The sequence below is a fragment of the Pyrgilauda ruficollis genome, unplaced genomic scaffold, assembly GCF_017590135.1.
Source record: "Pyrgilauda ruficollis isolate IOZ18807 unplaced genomic scaffold, ASM1759013v1 scaffold2, whole genome shotgun sequence".
Classification (NCBI taxonomy): domain Eukaryota; kingdom Metazoa; phylum Chordata; class Aves; order Passeriformes; family Passeridae; genus Pyrgilauda; species Pyrgilauda ruficollis.
In genome coordinates, this window is record NW_024519206.1 from 61,074 (window position 1) to 77,650 (window position 16,577).

Consider the following 16,577-nt stretch of genomic DNA (forward strand, 5'->3'; position numbering starts at 1 on the left):
TTCCTCCAAGTTGTCTTGTTTCCTTTCAATGACCAAATCTACAAGTTAGACTGGATTTTCAGGGAGAGGACTATGACAAAGAGTTATAAAGGTACAAATAGACTATACACCTTGAGGAAGATGTTTATGTCTATTTGTGCTATGAATAATTACAAGGATTGCTCATTAACAAATGCTTAAAGGAAGTATTTAGTGTCTTTCAGAAATTAAGATATCGGGAAGGTTGATTTTATAGATGAATATAGCAATGGGAAAGAGACACCAGAATCAAAGGATTTACTTGCAAGAAAGGAGAACTGGTTCCACTAAACCTTGATTGATGGGGAGTCAGTTTTAGGGAAGAAGACCATTGAACTTCTCCAAATATGTGGGATAGTTCAGGAAGAACATTGAAGGAATGCCTGAAGAAGAGATTAGTGGAAATCCAGAACTGATGTATAGTCTTCCTTTGGACATGGTATATGGTTTGCAGTACTGGTGAGAAATACTCCTTCAGAAACTCTTGAGGCGAGGAGCATCCTCATGCTCTCCTTCTATGTCAGAAATTATAGAAGGGTTTAGAAATGAGATACTTGTTGCATAAGGAACAGCCAATTATCCTTCCAGGAATCAATATGCTGGAGAAAGCAGGCCATAGGACATTGGTATTTAACAGCCAGATAAGAATCTGCAGTAAGAATGCCTTTTTACACCTACATCCTCCTTTTCTCCTGAGATCTCTATTTTGATTAATTGTTTCAGCAGAAGGGGTATCAGACTGCTGAATGTAAGTCCTTGCTTTCTGTTTCCCCACAGTCAGTGGCATTTGCTTGCAAAGTGGTTAGGATTGCCAGGGTGGTGTCCATGCTAACATCTCTCTAAAGACTTGCTCCAAATATAATGGGTCTAGAGGCACAAGAATGTGTGGAAAACATGAAATTACCTCCCCTCAAAATAGTGAGTGCTGCTCGAAACTGCTGCAGGCTCTCAGAGACAGAAGAAAAAGGGCCTATTATTTCAGAATAACAACATATACATATCATCCTGCTCATGGGCAAAGACAAGAGCTGACTGCTCCAACAAGGGGGACTTAGAGCTCAGAAAAGTGTCTTGTGACATCAAGGGGAACCAGAATGGTTACAGCCTATGAAAAGGCAGAGCTAAAGTGTATGACTTCTTAAGCTCCCTGGAAAGATGTGGTAGAATAATGGTCCTTAAAGCAGAAGTGTCCTAGTTCAGTCAACCCTTGCTTTGGCTAAACTATTGCAATTTAAAGGTGTATGACTAGAATATGATGAAGAAGATATTTTTTGAGGAGCTTTTGTCTGTCCTTTTGGCTTTGTGCCTATAAACTGTATGATGAGGTATTGAATGTTTGTTCAATTGTAGCAATACGGCTGTCATGGTCTTCTGAAACAAAAATTCTGAAAAGGATGTAACTGTAAGCAGCAGCATAGCTGTTCAAGCACTTATGGTGGATTTTGAATTATTATACAAACTTTTGCATAAGTCTCAACAAATACTTCTTTAAAAATGTAGAAAAAAAGAATAGGGGAAAATAGATTGTTTTGGAAAGTTTCTGCATTTGATGTGAATTTCTGATATCTATTTTAAGCTATATGACCAAAATTTAAAAAAAAAAATATTTTCAGATGTTTCTGGTAAAATATTTACAGTGTTACCTTGATTTTCATGAAGAGCTAAATTGTTCTGGTAAATCAAGCATCTTTGAAATGAGTTGGGGAAATATCTCAGTCATTCCTAATCCAATAATTAGAAAATGTATCATCAACAATTAGAAATACAAGTTTAAAAACAAAATACTAACATCCAGAATTTAATTTTAAAAAATCACTCTAAGTATGTTCTTACTTAAATCTTCAGACTATAATTTGAAGAGTACCTATTTCATTCTTACAGTTGAAAGTATAACTTATTTATATTATTATGCAGAGTAATATCCTTATGGACGGACAAGAACCTGATTGTATCAAGCAATGTATAAATAGGAAACAAGCAAATTTTCCAGTCAAACTGGTTTTCCATCTAAGACAGAAACAAAATAAAATAGATGAGTGATTCAAGAGGAATACAGTGAGACTGCATCAATCAACATTCTGTAGAGTGTAATTAGTACATGGTTGAACCTAACTGACTTGCCTATCTGCCTACAGACTGGTTCTGTGTGAGTAAATATCTAGGTGTAGGTATGACAGACCATTGTATAAATCTCAGGGAACGAGAAATTGCTATGACAGAAGTGCGGACGATTGATTAATCAAGGCAGTTTTAAACTTAAAAACAAAACTTTACTGCATAAATACTCTCCAACAAAATACATTTCTACTGCTTAGTAATTAATAATTTTTAGTCAATATTACTTCAAGTTCGAAGCAGTTAGCCCTTAGCAGCCATCCTATATTTGTAAATAATATACAATATCCCAGAGCCCATGCCAGGAATTTAGCACCGATGGTTTATAGTCCTTGAGAGTCTCAGTCATGGCAGTGCTCAGATTCAAGAGCTCTTCAACCAAGGACGTCAACACTGAAAAGATGCCTTCCTTCCCCCTCCTCCAAGTGCAAATCCAGGATTTTCGCCTTGTATAAAATATTGCAGTCTTTAGAGAGCTCTTAGTCCTTGACATCTGACTCCTTGGACTTTGAGAGACTTGCAGAGAGTACTTTCCCAGGCTGCAGCAGATGCCTTGTCTTGCTCATCAGTTATGGTCTTGGGTTTTTTCCTTATCTGTTGTTTAATTTCTGTTTCGTTTCAAGCAGCCTTTTTCCATCTCTTAAGGTTGCACTCTTCAATGACCAGTAACTAACCATCAGTAAGGTACTTACAGTTCTGGAACCTTTGTTTTCAGCCTGTGCCCGTATTTTCAAGGCCTTTACTGACATCCCAAGCTAAAACTCCACATCATAACAAGAGACACTTGGCATCAAGCTTCAGCTGACCTGCAGGTTCTCATAACATATGGTAACAAGCCTAATAGGCCAGGACTGATTGTCTTACACAGGCACAGAGATGATAAGGCTTGAGGTTTATTTCTGACAGGAGCAAAACTGTTTTTAATGAGCATGAAAATATTTCCAAGTTGCTTACACCTAATCAGTGTGATTTTTGAAAGAGTTCAAAGCAAGCTGATAATAATTACATATGGCTTAGCATGCTTCTACTTTCATGAATGCCATGGGCATCTGCTTTGGCCACATAGAAAAGAGGTTTGAATAATGAAAACTAGTAGTGAGAAACCGGTACACATTTACTTAGTATTTCTTGGGTTTGTATACCTTATGAAAGGAATGAAGAAAACCAAAGGTATCAAGACTGACTGTTGATACTGAAATAATTACAATGACAAAAGTAGCCACAGTGACAATTCAGAGATAAATACTGCCTTGAACTGAGATATTGCATTACCCACTTTGAACATTGACCAGGGAATAGTAGACACCCTTTTCAGCCAGCAGCTGCTGGTGGGTGCCCTGCTCTATGACCCTGCCGTTCTGGACCACGGCGATCTTGTCAGCGTTTTGGATGGTGGACAGGCGGTGAGCTATCACGATGCATGTTCGACCTTCTTGAGCCTTATCCAGCGCTTCCTGGACAATCTGCACAAGGAGCAGACCAAAAGGTGAGCTACTCTGGCAGCTGCTGTGACTTATACCTAAACTGCCATCTGTAAGCTCTAATATGACAGTGAAGGAAAGGGAATATATGTTGCTCAAGCTTCTTAATTTAGAATTAGCCTGTGTTGGCGGAGTCCAGACTGTTAGAGTGGATAATGCTGTGACAGTTAGGAGAATTAGAAGGAAGCAGGCTCATTGCTGAGATGCATGGCAGGAGAAAAAAAGAAAATGGTTTTAAATTGTAGGAGATGTTCTGACTGGATATAAAAAGGATTCACTGGATATAAAAAGGATAATTAGGCATTGGAACAGGGACAAAAACACCTCTACTGAATCTCCTTTAGATTTTCAAGTACCCTACCAGACACAGCATAAAGTAATCTAAATTTGAGTTCAGTATTGGCCTTTGTGTGAAGAGGAGGTTTAATTGGGGACCTCCAGAGCTTCCTTTCATGCCTGATTAATTATATATGGAAGTCAATATTCTTGGGCCAGCTGCTATCATACTAGTTCTCATGATTTCAGAGGGACTCCCATGAATCACATTTTCTTAAAGCAATCACTGGCAGAAAGACATTAAAAACAATCTCTGCTTTCTTGTATTTATTCCTTATGCTTATTAACACAGAATAAAGTAAGAGGTTAAATTTAAATACCTAACTGGCATATAATCAAGAAAAAAATAGATAATGGGATTATTTAATGGCATTTTCCCCTTAAACCTCATTTTTTCATGCCTACAATTGATCAAAACTTAGTGGAAAATGTTAACTTTCCAGATTATAATACATGATACAATATTTGCCTCATTAATAGCAAGTATTTTTGTAGACTGTCTGTTAATTTTCTACAGCTGGATTGTACTTCTGTGGTATCAAGATTACAGCTTTGGGCTTAAAAAATAGGTAAATGTTCTAGCAATTTTTATCTAAAATTTTCGTTTTAGCCATGAACATGTAGCAAGGACCAGAGAGCAATGGGAGAAGGAAGAAAACTTAAGAAAGCCACATATCATAATTTCAAAGAAAAAAAACTCCAATGTTCTCTGGCAGTATCCTCAATCTTTTTTGTTTCTGTAGTTTGTGTGTCCTGATTCAATTTTGATAGCACTTTCTCAGCTGAAGCCTGAAGACTTCTAGGCTAAGAAATGCATTCTTTATTACAACTTCAATCTACCTACTGCCATACAGATATAAAAAATACTTTTTTTCCCCCCAAGGAGGGGTAAGACATTTGTATTTGCCTATTATTTGCCTAAATATGTAATTTGCATAAGACACATATTTCCAGCTTTTGGCTTTAAACTGTGGGAGTAAAAACAGTAATCATAATCCAAAAAAAAGAGTTTAGATTCCAGATTCCTGGCTCAGACTTAAGTTACCTTTTCACTTTCTGTGTCTAAGGCAGAAGTAGCTTCATCCAGAAGCAGAATTTGGGGCTTGCGTACGAGAGCTCGGGCAATGGCAATGCGCTGCTTCTGGCCGCCAGAAAGCTGCGTTCCCTTGTCCCCTACACGGGTATTGTATTTCTGCAAAAAATGTATTAAGTTCAGGCTGTGAATGAAAATCAGTTTGGATGTATATTGAAGCATATAAATTCTGATACCAGCCTCCCATAATATGCATATTCCACACCAGCAGCTTTCTGAAAATTGACCATAATTTCTATCTGCCATAGATCTATAGATCTCTTACTAGTAGACTTCTTTGTAACATCAAGTGTTTAATGAATTCAAAGCAACAAGCCACTCTAAGGTTGAAATGACAATGTTATTCTCAATCAGATGACACAACACCAAAGGTCAGTGAAAGTCTGTGACAACACTGGGGTTCAAATTCTGAAAAATCATTCAAAGTGAGATGAGTATTTAAGGGAAATGTGATTAAAGTTTTAGCCTTTCCAAATACTTGTAATTACATCTTCCTGGTCACTGCATAAGGACAAGATTTTGTGCATGGCAGACCTTTCCTCTGACCCAAGATGCTCTGTCTTATATTATTATGTGTTTGTCTCATGCATATAGGTGAAAAATTCTTAGTAATTTTCAGACCACAGGAATACTTGAAATTCAAATTCTAGGTATAACTGGAAGAAAGTTTAAAAAAAAAAAGTTCAATTTTAAAAACTCCACCTCCTAGTATCTCCAGCTCTCAGTTAGTTATAATTGTGTGTCTTCTTCCCTGAGATCTTAAAAGTGCCACTCTCCACCTGACAGTGGAATCTCCCAGAGTGAAAATAAGTATTCTAAACACAGTTAAGTAAGGGAAATATTTTTTAAAATGTTTCAGATTTATTTTCATCTCAGAGAATTATTGTACCCCAGGTAATTATAAGCAGACAGTTTTTCCTGGCCACTTAAGTTCACATCCAGTTCTGAGAAGGAAAGAAAGGGAATAACTTACATCTGGCAGTGAGTCAATGAAGGAATGAATATTGGCCTGTTTTGCTGCACTAACAATTTCCTCATGGGACACCTGCCGACTGTTATCTCCATAGGCGATGTTTTCGGCAATAGTGAAGTCAAACAGGATTGGTTCTTGTGAGACGATACCAATCTGAGCTCTCAACCACTGGATATTCAGTGCCTTTGCAGTTTTGCCATCAAAAAGCTGAGAAAGCAAACATTTAAAATTTTAGTCACATGAGTATATATGAATTTGAGACTTACTGTAAATTCATACAAAGAAATTGTGCAATTGCAGCTCTTTCCCTTAGCTCTTTCTTACCAATTGCAAGCCCACATAATCCCTTCCTCTCCTTCTTGTCTATGTTCCAAAATTTTCTAATTCATAGAAGTGAATGCTGCCTTGGTCCTTTTCTTTACTTCAATATTTAATTAGGATTTTGAAGACAGTGGAAGATAGAATATGCTGAAGCAACTTCGAAGAACTTTGGGTAAAGTTCTTTCAATTGTTTCTTCAGCAGGAAAATTTTCCTCTATTTTGCATCTATAAAGAAGAAATTTCCTTCCTTAAGATGTCATTTGCAGCCAGTTTTCTCTATTGGAAACTCTCTCATACTTCTGTTAAATATGCCTGCTGAATAGCTATCATTTTCTATTAGATAAATAAAAACAGAATTTTAATTTATTTTTAATGTATCATAATTACACCAGTCACCTTAATTTGGACACAAATATACCAGGACATTAAAAGGGCTGTTGAATCTCCACTAGAGTATCCCAGTGCAGCACTTAGGCTCTGTGTTGGGTGACATGATCAGCTGGATAGTTGAAGAATTGCCCCCTTTATAGCGTGGCTGTTGGAGGAGATTATTCCACCAACTCCACAGCTGGTGCTAGAACAGTCTACTTTCAGCCAATATAACTTTTTCTTCAATGGAAAAGGTTTCATAATGAACCTGATTCAAAATCCAGTGAAGTGAGGGAACTTTTGTGAACAGCTGCTCTGACAGTTTCTGCTTTAAGCTAAAACCCCTTTCACTCAGTTCACAATGCAACTCAGATTGAGAATTAGTCCAACACTTTTGTGGTTTCTATGGCACAGGTCTGTGCTTCAACCTTCAGTAAACTGTTGTTGGTTATTTATGGACACAAGGCCAGAAACACTGGGAAGGAAGTTGCATTTTGTTAAACTCACTTTTGGGGCACCTATGCTGCCTCTTTCTACAGATCACTTTGCTACACTGAACCTTTTTGGCACTTTTAACCTCAAGAAATCTTTTCCATTGTATGTAGTCTTTATTTAATTACAGTTTTATGTTTTGTGAGTATCTCTGCAGAGACAAGTTCTAAAATCCTTCTTATTCTCACCTCATAAAGGCCAAAATGTGTGCTCTGTTTCAGACAAAACCTCTGAGCATATTTACACCAAAGATCAACAATTAACAGTACCACTATGTGAAAAAAATTGTAAAGTTGCTGAATGAGTAGTATAGGAAACCCTACATTTTAAACTGAAATTACTGAAATTATTTACAATCTATCACTTAATAAGCAGTCATACTCTTAAAGATATTTCTGACAAGTAAAAATTATGAAAATAATTACTTTTGTCAATATTCACCTTTTTTTTTGAAAGATCATAGATGGAAAATTCTATTACTAGATCATACAGAAGTAGATACATATATTTATAGAATTTAAACTGTTCTTATTATAAAATCCTCAGGAAATTTGTCCTGAATTTAAAGCCATCATGAGACTGTGGATCAGTAATTGTAATGTGGGAAACTGGGACTTACATACATCTAGTTTAATTAAGGACATCCCATGAGTCACTGCTGATTTTTACATTAAAAATACTTAAAAAATAAAACTAGAAATACCTGTTGTACTTACAACATCACAGAAAACTAATATAGAACACCTTCACTTAACCTGTTGACATGCTCTTGCAAAAATACTTACCATTTCTCCATCGAGTGGGTCGTAAAATCTCTCCAGCAGCTGAACAACTGTGCTCTTTCCACAGCCACTGCTGCCAACAAGAGCCAAAGTTTGTCCCTTTTCTACTTTTAGATTCAACCCTTGGAGGATTTTGACCTCTGGACGGTTTGGGTAGTTAAATGCCACATCTTTGATTGTTATGTTTCCCTCAAATGTTTCCTATAATGAAAATATTATCACTGTTACATCTTTAAGACAATTTCACAGATGATTATGATAGAATTGCAGAAGTATCCCCACCCCCCCAGAAATCAATAGAGATTTTCAAAACAAATACCCTTTTGACTCTATGTGCAAAAGCTGAACTCACAATAGAGAACTTGGTCCATGTTGTGTTTAGATAATGTCAAAGATGCATTGTGCTAAGGATGTAATCAGAAGGAGAGGAAGAATCAGTTTGAAGAGAGTGAGGAGAGTGCTGTCCATATCACCAGTAAATAGTGTCACCCAGCACTCGTGGCTTACTCACAGGCTTGTCTCCTTCCTCACTGTAACTGTCTATTGAGGGCACTCTTTCAAACAGCAGAAACAAGTGGGCTGCTGATATCTTGGCTTTGGCATAGTCTGGAGCAAAAGAACTGGTTTGTCCTAGTGCCATTGCACCAAATACAACCGCTGAAAACACTCTATAAAGAAATCAAGAAGAAAAATATCATGAAGAAAAGAACAGTGAAAATCTGGCTGCAGTCAGCTTTTACTCAGAGAGCTCAATTTACAAAGAATGAAGTAGTAATCAACTATTGTTTCTTTAATTATTTAGTTCCAGAAATTTCTTTTTACCTTCTTTTAATGAAATGAGATAAACAGGCCTGCATTCCAAATTCAGTGTTATCATTACTTATTAGCAGTAATTTCTTTAGTTTCTTTTATTCTGGTTAGTATGATTAAGTCTCAGCTGGGGCTATGAGGAAAGAGATCAAGGGATGGCATCACTGTTACTCTAATGCTGTTCCATCCTCACTGTCGTTTCCTCCCTAGGTTTCAATGACCTTTGGGAATTAGTGATCACTTTTTAAGGCATCAATGAAAATAAGAAATCAAGCCTGTAACAAGGTGACAGTAAAGATTTAATTTTCTACCACATCTCTGCGGAAAAAATTGCAGGATTTACAATGACAATAAAGGTTAAAAACTATGCTTTTGTTGGGTTTTGATGACTTTTGTGTAATTTTATAGAATTTTATGTAATTTATAGGCCACATTAGAATAGTTTAAAAACCTGTTGTCTTCAGCTATTACTTACTGCCACACATCATAGAAACAAAATCATCACCAAGAACAGCTATTTGGCATACGACACCTCTTAGCCTGTTTTAAGGCAAAGTAAATAGATAAATTTTTACTAATTTTGTCTTTATTCTTCAGAGCTACATACAGTCATCTGTTTTATTCTGTCTTTGAACAGCATAGAAGGCCTCACAGAGATTTTGCTCAAACCCTGCCTTTCAAATCTAACCAAAAATTCACTCCCTGGCTAGACATGTTCAGCTAGCAGATGGAATGCAGGCACTTTCTAACATGATGAGCTGAGTTAACTGTCTTTAATTATGTTAGCGACAAAAAATCAGTATGGTTGACCTTCCTGGGTATTCAGGTCACTGATAACCACACTGGTAGGATCTCAGTCTATCATACTTGTTTTCATAGCCCTGTATTGAACTGTTGCTCTTAAATTATAAATATTTTTTCTGAACAGACAGAAAAGGGATTGTAAAAGAGATACTTACAAAAATACACTTTTATACTCCATGTGTCCATTTACCACTAGATAGGCACCAAAGCGGAAACAGCCGGCGTAGGTAAAGAACATCATTGCTTGTGAAAGGGCAAAACAAAAGCCAAATATATGTGCCTTCTTCACAGAATTTCTGCACAGAAAGAATGCATATTTTCATCAAAGTGTGTAGTCATACTGAAATCCTAGTACACAAAAAACAATTGACTTCAATTGATACTGTTAGGAATGGAAAGTTTACATGCACGGAAACATTAACTAAAACACTTCTTCTCTCTCGTAGGGCAGTAAGTTCTTATTTATACTAGAACAACAGCAAGATGAAAGTCTTGGAGCTATCCCATCAATGTCAACCCTGAGAATGGTTAGGAACTGTTCTGAAAATCATGAGATATTAACTCAAAAGCCAGCAGTCTGGGAAAAAAAAGCTAAGTAATGCCTTTTATGTCCTGCACTGTGCTCTAACCACTCATATATTATGGTGGATGTGTTAGTGGCACCCCTGCTTCTTTCCCATTATATCTGTGTACATATACTTTCATTTTCTTTACATTTCTCATAGATGTCTGAAAATGAAACAGTCCAGTCTGGAACAAATAAAACTTTAATTGGTAGAATCTATTTAGTTGTTTAAGACTTTTAAATTTTTTAATTTTGATTTAATCTAGACAGACTTATATTACTTTATTTTGACCCCCAAACAAGTAAGTATTTATTCAAATGTTTTAAATCTTATTAACACTTTAAAAAGCATAATAATCAATTTACATTAAAATAGTTTTAATTAAATATCCAACAAATCAGTGGTAGACCACTTTGAAAGCTCACTTAAAACCAACATTTTTTCCAAACTAAGTAACATTGTAATAGGGGATACCAATATTATAACAGAAAATTAATTAAATCAAATTTTAAAAAATGTTGAGTGGTGGTGGTTGCATTTGTCAATACAAATATACAAAACATTGACATTAATTCTGAGATAATTAAATTATACATTAAATCATACACACTATTAAAAAAACTATTATTGTTAAAGTAAATGTTCGCAATTTATTACAGACATTTTTTAGCTTAGTTATTTTTATTATACCTGTATGGTACAATCAGATGTTCTCCATACATCGACTCAAATTTTCTTTCTCGGGTCAAGCTAACAACAGTTCTAATATTTTCTATTGCTTCTGTGGCAATCTGCAATAGAAAAACAAATGCTTTAATCAAAGTTAAGTATGCTGCAATTCCTTATTTTAAATTAGTAGAAGATTCTGTTGGAATACAATTTTATATTTTATACTGGTTATTAAAATCATCGACTGCTGATATAAAAATAAGCATTTTATATTTTTCTTTTTAGGACAATGAGATTTTCTTAAAATGATCAGAATTTTCTAATAAGAATTCTTTAATGTTCTACAAATAAATTGTGAAAAACCATTAAACAGCAATAACAAATATAGAGGAGATACTCAACATGAAAAATGGCATATTAGCATTCAACTTTGAGTCCACAGAGTTTGGGCTATAATCAAAATGTCCAGGTTATTTAGGTGCCTTAGAGCCTAACTGAGATCTCAGCAGTAAATATTTCCTCTGACACCTTCTTTTAGCTTGCAGATTCTTTAGACTTGAGTCACTTGTATACATAAATGTTCCAGGGGAGATTCAGATTAGAATAGATTCAAATAAATTGCCCAGGTAGGTGGTAGAGTCACTGTCTCTGCAAGAGCTCAAGAGATGGATGTGGCACTTGGGGTATGTTTTAGGGGTCATTATGGTGGTGCTGCCTTGATGGTTGGACTTGATGACCTTGAAGGTCTCTTCCAGCCTTGGTGATTCTCTCAAAAGACTCCCAAGGCTTCAATGCATTTTGCTATCGTATACATTTCATGTAATTTTACTTTAATTAAGACCATAAAGTAAGGTTTTTTAGTAACCCAAATGCAGCAACTCTTTAGAGAAAATGAATTTTCCAGGTGGAACATTATTTTAACTGAAAAAAATCTCCCATTTTTTAAAAAATGTGAATTGAATTGAATAAAATGCCTATAGTCCAGTGCTTGCTTAGGTGGCCTTGAGAAGGGAAACTCACATTACTATGAAAAGAAAATATTTTTTTTAAGTTTCAAAAAAAAATCATAAATATTTGAAACACCTGTGTTAATTCTTCACAATATGCTCCATTAAGAAAGGCTTTCGTGTTTATTCCAAGAATTGTCAACTATTTTCTATCACATCTTACAACAAAACAAAATAAATGCTCATCCCTCAGAGAGAAGCAGAAGAAATGTAGGAGTTGAAAGGAAAGGAATGGAATTCCATGACCTTAGAAAATTATTTTCTTTTCAGCAACTTTTAAAAAGAGTAGGACACAGGAAGAGATCTTAGAAAAGTTTTACCTTGAAGAAAGCAGTATCTGGGAAGTGATGAAATAGTTGCTCTGTCCCAAAAGGATTTTTGGAATGAAGTGACATGAAATACCTTCATTTAATTTGTTAAACAAGAGTCTAGCCTTCTTGCTTTTCAGTTCTCATCTTTCTCTTCCACTCAAGAAACAAAGGAATGGCAAACAGAAACCAGTGGATATATACACATTATCACTGCAAACATTAATAAGATGAAGAAGGGGAGAGAAAAAAAGAGCAGTGTAATAAATGTAAGATAGATGGCATGCCAAAAAGGGATGACAGGAAAAAAAAAAAAAAAAGAATGTCAAAATGAAGGCAGTTGCAAAATAAGGAAAAGAAAGATGTCTAGAAAATGAATGAGAAAAGAACATGCCTGAATTGTCCTTAGCACATTTCAACATTTAACTGCAAAAATATTCATTGGTTAATACCATAAGTCTTCAATTGCTATTGAAGAGGTGTGATGCTCTGTAGGTCTTCTAGTGTACCTGGCTGTCTTTGGAACTCACATATTGTGAAATGCTCTGGACCCAGAAGTCATACATCCATTAACAATGCTTTGGTAAACATGACCGTATACATTATACAGAAACAGATTAATTTCTCTAGACCCACCTTTCCTGCAGCTTCCAGCTCTTGTTTATCTTTCTTAGCATGCCCAGCCAACATCTTCATTTCAATCATTCCTGCCACCGCAATGATGGGCACAACAGCTAAAAGCAGCAGGGTCAGCTGCCAGCCATAAATTAATGATATAAGAATTCCAGTCCCCAGGTTGGCTACGTTTTGGGCAATTAATGCTAGTCTGACACCAGTTGCCTGGACAAAGAAAAAAAGCATTTCTTACCAACATAACTGCATTTTAAATAAGGAAAGCATTTTCATGCACAAAATTCCTGATTCTCAAAGCACTGCTTAGAAAAGCTCAACTCAGTTTTGCTATTTTTCAAAATGGTAGTTTCTTAAATGCTTTTGTAAAAAATTGTCTAGATCATATTTATTTCTTCTTTCCCTATATTCTGATTACTTCAATTTACTCTGCAATTTCTAAATTCTGCTCTTGAAACAGAACAAGCTTCACCCTCATCACATACTCACATTTACATCTAAACATTAAAATCTGTCATATTTTCTACATCACAGAGCTACCTTTACAAGTCATCACACAGAGTCCAATGAGGAAGAAAATTAAATATTTAACTTTTCCTATGGAAATAAAGCCAAAGATACTTCAGTATCCATCTGTTTACAAAAAAACCCAAGCATATAACTTCATGTAGCAGTAAAAATTTACCTCAGCATACCCAAATGATTACATTCAGTGTACTTTAGCTTGCTATTGCAGACACCTGAAAGCACAGAATTTACTTATAAAGAATCTTCATAAGGTAACAGAGAAAAGGAAGCCAATTGCTGAAAGTTCTTTTTTTTTAAATAAGAAATCTGTCCTACCAAAAAAATAGCAGGAGATCATAAACTGGATACTTTTAGTTGTGTGTCTTTAGGTGAATAAGATCTCTTTAAAAAGACTATTTAGGTAAGAGATTCCCAATAAATTTGTTTAATAATAAAGATGACAACACAGCACAATAGGTTTTTTTAGAAAAATTTATTTGGAAATTAGTCTGTAAATACATATTATCATAATTCTCATAAAGTGCATCAGTGCAATCTCTATCAGCTATTGGTGTATATATATAACTATTATTATATATATCAGTAGCTGTTATAATAATTTATATATAAAATATACTATTTTATATTATATTTTAGTTGTCAAAATCAAGACTGTTATCCAGCTAGTCAAACCCAAGCTGCAACTTCATTACATGCTAAACCAAATAGGAAAACTTCCAACCCAAAATTTTACTTACTCCTTTCACTTGAGAGGCATCATTAGCAAGTCTTGTAGTTAATGCTCCAGTGCTATTTTTAGGATTATCAAACCAGGCCATATCCTACAATAAGAAAAATTATTTTTAAGACCAGATTTTGGGCATTTCAAATAAACTGCTAAGTAAATCTGGTATGTGAATCTAAGTAAATCTGCCTCAGTTCTACAAATTTAAATAAGTTTAATTCCATCATTGCACATAGAATATATTTAGAAAGAAGTGTAATCTTGTGAATTATTGATGTATTCATTGTCACTGCTGAGAAGGAAGGGGAGCAGCTGAGAGATTCCCAAAAGCAGCATTTACCCTCCCTCACTGCTGCTCCTTCACTGAATCTGCTTGGAGGAGAGGACTCTTTGGTCACACTCCCTCGTGGTTGCAAAGCTGTTGGGGAGGGGTTAAATGTAAAGCATTTTCAGGTTAAAAACAACATATTTCTTGCTTTGTTTCTTCCCATGTTGAAGAGGCTTATTTGGAAGCTATGAGGCACCAACAAACCAACAACAACAACAAAAAAACCCAGTCAAAAAATCAAACTATGCTACCTGATGAAAGCTAATTGCTGGGGTAAGGTACACAGTTTATGATTTATTCACCATGTGACCAAATATCTGATTTAAACTGTCACGTGTAGTATGCATTGAATGAGGTCCTGGTAAGATATTACAGGCATTTGTGACCTCAAGACTCAATTGTCAGATTGCCTTTTCATTAGATTTTTAGTATGGCTGATCTATAAATCGTGATTTTTCAGACTATAGTTGTTTTCTGTCACATTGAAAATAGTCATGTTCACATGAATCAAATTCTGTGTCTACATGTAGCTTTATGTGCAAGACTTAAAACATCATAACTATCATATTTTGTATTTCAAAATCAAAAATACTGATCCTGAAATGATGCAAAACTGAGGCCAATTTAGAATTACTTAACAACATTACATTCTATTTATATTTTAACCTTATGAAAGCGGTTTTACTTTTCAATACACAATCTTGTTGTTGCATTAATAAACAACAATTAGAGATTTAGAGGCTTGTACAGAGACTTCAAATAAATTTAAAAAACCACATATCTGTACATATCACAATTCAAATCAGACATTTGAAGTAAGAGTTACAGTGTAAGATGTGTGGCATTTCTTTAGGGGAGATAGGGCCCAAAGAAAGCAAAGCAGGTAAATGAACAGATAATGGGATACTGCTGGTGCGCATCCACTTGTCATGCCCTTGTAACTTGGCTGTAAAACTGAGTCTTTGCAAGGAGTACATAACAAACTCTTGTATTGATTTAAGACTCTCCCTAAGGACACTTTGCATAACCACATGTAATTAATCAAATGGGTTTCTAGTCAAATTTTAAAAAAATCTTCTCTGTATGATAGAGTGATGTAAAATACAGTTATTTTATATCAATACCATCAATTATTTTGAGAACCTTGGAAATCAAAATATTTATTATCTTTACCTGTCTAAGCATTGCTTTAAATGCCATGAATCGAAGCCTCATTGTCAGAATTTCTCCAGCTTTGCCAAATGTGAAACCCTGTTTGAGAAAAAGTACAATGCTTAGTATAGTAATACACTGTTTGTGTTTATTCAATAATATTTTAGATAAATTGCCTCAACAATGTCAAAGTAAAAAATATTGCAGTCCTGTTTGCAGAAAGTAAAACCAGGTTTAATATACATAAATTCCATTAGGTTCACAGTACTGACATTCAAACACTGTTAATGAAAAAAATATAGGGAGCATAGCAATATTTCCTAGCACTGCTTCACCAGCATGCTTTAAGGAGAAGGTTACTAGTCAGCCCTTTGACTTCATTTGTCTGAGTCAATGTAAGTCAGATTTAAACAAGTAACATTTAGGTCATTCATTTTAGATTAAAGGCTTTTCAAGGCAACCTGGGTTCAGTAAAATGCATCAGTCAAATTTAAAAACATTACCTGAACATTTCTGAACTGAGCAAACCTATCACAGCCCTGCATACTCAAGGCCCTTTTTCGCTTGTGCAACAAGACAATTCCACAAACAAACCAGGTTTCTGCAAGAGGCTGTTTATGCTGCTGTCCCAAGCATGTTATTATTTCACTCCATGGGCTCACTTAACAGATAAAATTATACCAATATGTTCCTAAATTATAAAATGGACTATATATGAAAATATTTAATATGATTACTACCTTTTTTTCTTTTTAAGTGGCGCTGTTGTAGCAGGTACAACCCTTAGTATTTCAGCAGGAGGAAGTAAATATCAGTGTGATGAGTGTTACCTGACAAACTGGGCCTGGGAGTCTCCCACAGGAGAAATATGGGACATTCTCTTGGACAAGGAAAGGGTTAGGGAAGTAACAAATTGGAGAACAAAGGCATGAGATTGATAGATTTTCAGTTACTAACAGATTCAAACAGGAAGGCTTGAGGTGAGAGGGGGGTGGTAGAATGTGAGGACTGGAGAGGTTGCCTGTTAGCTGGCAGTGGAATATGAGCGAGAAAATCCAGAGTTTCGTGCTG

General features: G+C 35.3%; 1 protein-coding gene across 2 annotated transcripts in view; it reads right to left on the reverse strand.

Moving 5' to 3' along the window:
- Window positions 1-2,266: 2,266 nt before the first annotated feature.
- The window catches only part of ABCB1 (ATP binding cassette subfamily B member 1), a 49,223-nt gene continuing 34,912 nt past the window's right edge, over window positions 2,267-16,577 (reverse strand). For both annotated transcript variants that reach the window (XM_041466408.1, XM_041466407.1), the window contains exons 21-30: window positions 15,528-15,605; window positions 14,040-14,123; window positions 12,781-12,984; window positions 10,851-10,951; window positions 9,750-9,890; window positions 8,492-8,648; window positions 7,984-8,181; window positions 6,017-6,223; window positions 4,996-5,142; window positions 2,267-3,596 (exon numbers count right to left, since the gene is read on the reverse strand). In XM_041466408.1, coding sequence (XP_041322342.1) covers window positions 3,402-3,596; window positions 4,996-5,142; window positions 6,017-6,223; window positions 7,984-8,181; window positions 8,492-8,648; window positions 9,750-9,890; window positions 10,851-10,951; window positions 12,781-12,984; window positions 14,040-14,123; window positions 15,528-15,605 — 1,512 coding nt within the window. In that variant the 3' untranslated portion in view covers window positions 2,267-3,401. The remainder of the gene's footprint in view (window positions 3,597-4,995; window positions 5,143-6,016; window positions 6,224-7,983; window positions 8,182-8,491; window positions 8,649-9,749; window positions 9,891-10,850; window positions 10,952-12,780; window positions 12,985-14,039; window positions 14,124-15,527; window positions 15,606-16,577) is intronic.